At 46.1% G+C, this 4,654-nt stretch overlaps 1 protein-coding gene across 1 annotated transcript; it reads left to right on the top strand.

The window, feature by feature from the left end:
* Positions 1 to 4,003: 4,003 nt before the first annotated feature.
* Positions 4,004 to 4,156, top strand: PtA15_17A59 (uncharacterized protein; the record flags this gene model as incomplete). Its single annotated transcript, XM_053164562.1, has 1 exon — positions 4,004 to 4,156. The coding sequence occupies one exon, from the start codon at positions 4,004 to 4,006 to the stop codon at positions 4,154 to 4,156; it is 153 nt and encodes a 50-aa protein (XP_053028133.1).
* Between the last annotated feature and the right edge of the window lie 498 nt (positions 4,157 to 4,654).

Raw genomic sequence — 4,654 nt, 5'->3', positions numbered from 1 at the left:
TGCCGAGAATGGTCTAGCGGCCTCGGCGCACCATATTGCGCAGAGTTGGGGAACCTGGGATTTTACTTGGTCACTATACAATCTGAAAAAAAGAAATGTAGGCTTACCTCCTTTGGAATGATTTCCCCGGTGCCTTTAATTCCTAGACCAGCCAATGAATGTGTCGATTTAATTTCCTGGTGTTTGCAAAGGCAAATTGATGCGTGCTTGTTCAGATTGCTGCAAGAGGAGTCTGAGGTGGGACGATTGATCTTTGTGCCACATCTGAAGCTCAAATTCAGTTATGTGATATTTTGAAGGGCTGAGATGAATACAAATTTTGAAGGGCTGAGATGAATACAAATGGCTTACAGCTTGCAAGGATAGGCGATCATCCGTCGGCCATGCTTGTCCAATTGATTGGAAAGCTCGGGCATCTCATACTGATCATAGCTTGAGCTAATGGAGTTTAAAGAAATCTTCTTAGCTTGTCCTACAGGTAAATAGCTGTTGGTCAGAATTGGTTAGGATATAATGTAAATAATTGACTGCTCTCACTTAATTCCTCCTCATCGGTGATTATGTGACTTGCTCCAGATGGTGGCTGGGTGCTGGCTCGAGCATCGGTATTGTCGTCTTTGGTGGAAGCTTGACTTGGATTTCCTTCATCTGTTTGATTATTGGTCGGATTATCGTGGGTTGAAGATGCTCGAGATGATTGGTTCTTATGTTTTTTGCGGGTCGGAGCCATGATTATTGTTGGTTGGTGATATACCCTTGGCTGGGCGAAGCGGGGGTATATGGACTAATTCTGGACATCTGGTCCTGCTTTGGTGACATCTTCATGTCTGAAAGTTTCACAGGCTACCCATCTGCTGCAGCAGGACCATGGTGATGGGCGGTACTTGTGGGCGGTACCTGGGTACCGCACTCACTGCTTTATGGCCAAAAGCACATACCTAGTACCGCACCCAGCACCGCCTCACGGGTGCGGGGCGGGTGTGGGCGGTACCCGCCAAGCGGTACTAGGTACCCGCCACGGGTACCAATTGACATTCTCTATGTTACGCTACTAGCAACGCAAGTAACACACCAAAAAAATCAGGCCCGTTACAATACGGGCCCGGGGTTACAACTGGTTGTTACTATTAGCGCTAACACCTGAGCGCAGTAACGGCAAGCGTTACGCTTGTTATGAGCCGCGTTCACGCGCTGTGCGCTGCCCCGGGAGAACATGTCACTCAATTGTACATACATGTCATGCGCCTCTGTTACTTAGAGGCGCAGGGGGGAGATCATTACAGTTTCCCCGTCTAGCAATCTACATTCTAGCTAGGATCTCCAGACCGCCTCCCAACCCCGCCAGACCAGTCATAACAACGCTACACGGATAACGGCGGTTATTGTAGCGTATCGTAACTACCCACCGCTGCCCCATGGGAGATGCAGAATCCCATAGGTCAATTTTTTTATTGACTCAGACAAATTCCAAACCACACGGGACAACTTCAACGTTGTCGCAAAATTCCTGAAAGAGATAAAAGAACCCATTCTGTTGACAATCTTTGATTGGGAGAAGGCATATTGGCAGATCCCAAAAAGACCAGATCAGTGGCAATACCTTATGGCTCAAGATTTTGACGGGGGAATCATGCTAGATACAAGGATTGCGTTTGGAGGTGTAGCCAATGCGGGTTTTTTGGGCAACCAGCAGACGCGTGGAAGCGGGTGATGATGGCAGAATTTGACGTCCTCACCATTTTCAGGTGGGTGGACAACAATTTATTTGTGAAGAGAGAAGGGTCAAACCTAATCATGACGGGCGTGGTGAAAAGGTACAACAAACTTGGGGTGAAGACAAATAAAGAAAAATACAAGCTGTTTGCCAAAGAACAAAGGTTTGTGGGATTTGTGTGGAACAGAACCAACAAAACTGTCAGACTCCCAGAAGATAAACTAGCAAAACAGATAGCACAGGTACTAGTATTCTTAGAGACAGGCACAGAATTTTGGTACAACAAAGTGGAAGTCATTGCGGGTAGGCTAAATCAAATATCATATATCCTCCCTCAGCTACAATGCTACCTATGCAGCATATACCAGTGGCTGAAAAGCTGGGTATACAAGGATAAAAAGCAACCTCTGCCAACCAACAGAGGTGGGCGGGGTAGGGGACACCTCAACTGGTTTTGGGATAGGAGTTCTTATTGGGAAACAATGGGTGTAGTTCTTCCTCAAGTCACGCAAGAAGTTGGAGAAAGGGATCTCCCTCAAGCTCAATGTAGAAGAAGAAAGGATATCACTCCTCCAGACCATTGCGGTGAGGCTAGGGCTGATGATGTTGATTAAGCTTGGTGGAAGACGCAGGAAAAACTTTATTGTAGGGATGGATAACACGACCACAGAGATGGCAATAAACAAACAGAAGTCAAAAGACAAGTTTGCAAACAAAGAATGGAAATTCATCCAAAAGATACTCATAGAGCAGCAGATAAATCTGGTAGCAAAAAGGGTGATATCAAAAGAAAACTGGGCGGACGTGCTTTCACGGGGATCACAGAAGAACCATAGTAGACACAACCCAATGAGAATAGAGGTACTTAAAGACTTAGCAAATCTGATAGAGCAGGTAGTAGCATAATAAGCACATGGCATTGCAGAAGCACAGTAGCTAGAGTTGGGTGTGGATAGGCTAGCTCCAAGCAGGGCTTCAGTTCCCTGGAGTTACGGGTTGGGCTTGAACCTTAGGGAGATGTCCCTAGACAGCCTAGATGGAGGGAGGTGGCCTGAAAGGCACACACACCCCTCTCCTCTCAGGGCCAAGCCAGTAGATATCAAATCTGCTTGCAGGAGGCAAAGAGAGAGAGAAGAGGATTTCATCCCCCCACAACCCATACTCAAGCAGCTTGGAGAGAACAGGTATCTCAAGCTGCTCTAGATGACTAATAGGAATTTATCTTATGTTAGTTGTTGAAAGAGTCAACCAAAAGAACGTGCCATTACACGCAACAAGAATAAATTCCTTTGCGGGCTGCAGATTGGACACAAGACTCAAGTTTGCCAAGGGCAACACCCCAACTATTACGCTAAATTACATTAGCGGTGCTAATTCCGTAGCGTAGCGAACCATTGCTAAATAAAATGGTGGTTAGCGTTAGCGGTAGCGCAAAAATACACTTTTTAGGGGTAGCGTAGCGAAGGTGCCGCTAATCTTTTTACGCCTCCCATGTAGCGTAGCTACAATGAGGGCGCTAACACTAAGTTTACATGTAATTTAGTGGTGCAGCGGCTGTCAATCACTAAAGTACCCGCTACACCACTACATTGAGTAATTAGCAGTGTAGGGGTACTTTAGCGGGGCTTTGACCTGGTTGGAACACACCAGCACCGCTAAAAATGAGCAATCAGTTGGGAGTTTGACGGGCCGAGCGCCCCCCAGCGCTCGCAGAGCTCATATTGTCGGATTTCGCGTAATCCGACAGTAAGAGCTCTGTGAGCGCTCCCGAGCGCCCCCAGCGCTCGTACAGCTACTGTTGCATGAAATCCGACAGTACAGCTCAACAGTAGCACAGTCGTACTGTCGGATTTCACGAAATCCAACAGTACAACTCAACAGTAGCACAGTCGTACTGTCGGATTACGCGTAATCCAACAGTACGAGCTCTGCAAGCGCTGAGTAGGCAAATATTACCGCGGAGTGCGCACTGCATTAGCGGGCACTTTAGCTACTGCTTGGAATCTTGTACCCATGGAAGCGTGCAGGTGCCAGGATTGTAACAAGTTTCAGCCCCGGGTTTATTGGGGGCAAAACATTACAAGCGGCCAGAAAAGGGGGAAACCCTTTTCTGGCAACTTTTGACAGAAATTGTGGTTTCATAAATCAGTTTGCATAGATATTCTAGAAAAAAAACAAGTGAGCCCCTGCGCTATATTCTTGCCACTGGCTATATCGTGATTCAAACCGTTTATCAGATTCCATTCAACTCTAGCTACAGATTCTTTCGCCAGTTTTAAATTGTTTGAAATGAGCACCAGCCAACAATCAACCCCTCCCAACCAAGCAACTAATCGGCGCCAGTCAAGCCGTGTTCGTACCCCTCTGGAACGCCCTGGTTTTATCCAAACGCATGACGACTCCCGGCGATCACTATTTTGCGGACTGCCAGGCGGTTTATGACGAAGCTGAAAAAAAACTCAAGTTTGCAACCCAAATACAAAAGGAAAAGCTCAAACATCATAAGAGCAATAAGACTCTCTTGATGCAATCCAATACAAAGTAGTTGATATACATTCAAAGATACCAATAATTCACTCTTATTACTAATTAATTCAATGAAACTATCTCTGCGTTGCTTACCTACTCCCGTCGCTAATTAGCGATCTAACTTAGCTAATTAATCGCTGCATTAGCGATTGGGGCGCTAAAAGAAATGTAGCGTAGTTTTTTTGCGCTAAAAACGCTAAACATTAGCGATTAAATTTGTCTGTTATTCTCCCAACTCAGGTTGCAATTGTAACTGTAGCTGAAAGACAACTGCGCTAAATTGCAGCGTAGCTGGCAGACCGCTACGCTAAAAAATTCGCTATATGCGCTAAATGTAGCGTAATAGTTGGGGTGTTGCCAAGGGTAGACGCCGGATATTGGTTGCAATAACAAATGAAGTCGTCAGTGATG

This window comes from Puccinia triticina, chromosome 17A (genome assembly GCF_026914185.1).
Source record: "Puccinia triticina chromosome 17A, complete sequence".
Taxonomy (NCBI): Eukaryota; Fungi; Basidiomycota; class Pucciniomycetes; order Pucciniales; family Pucciniaceae; genus Puccinia; species Puccinia triticina.
Note: the sequence above shows the minus strand (reverse complement) of the source record. Positions and strands in the feature narration are given on the sequence as shown.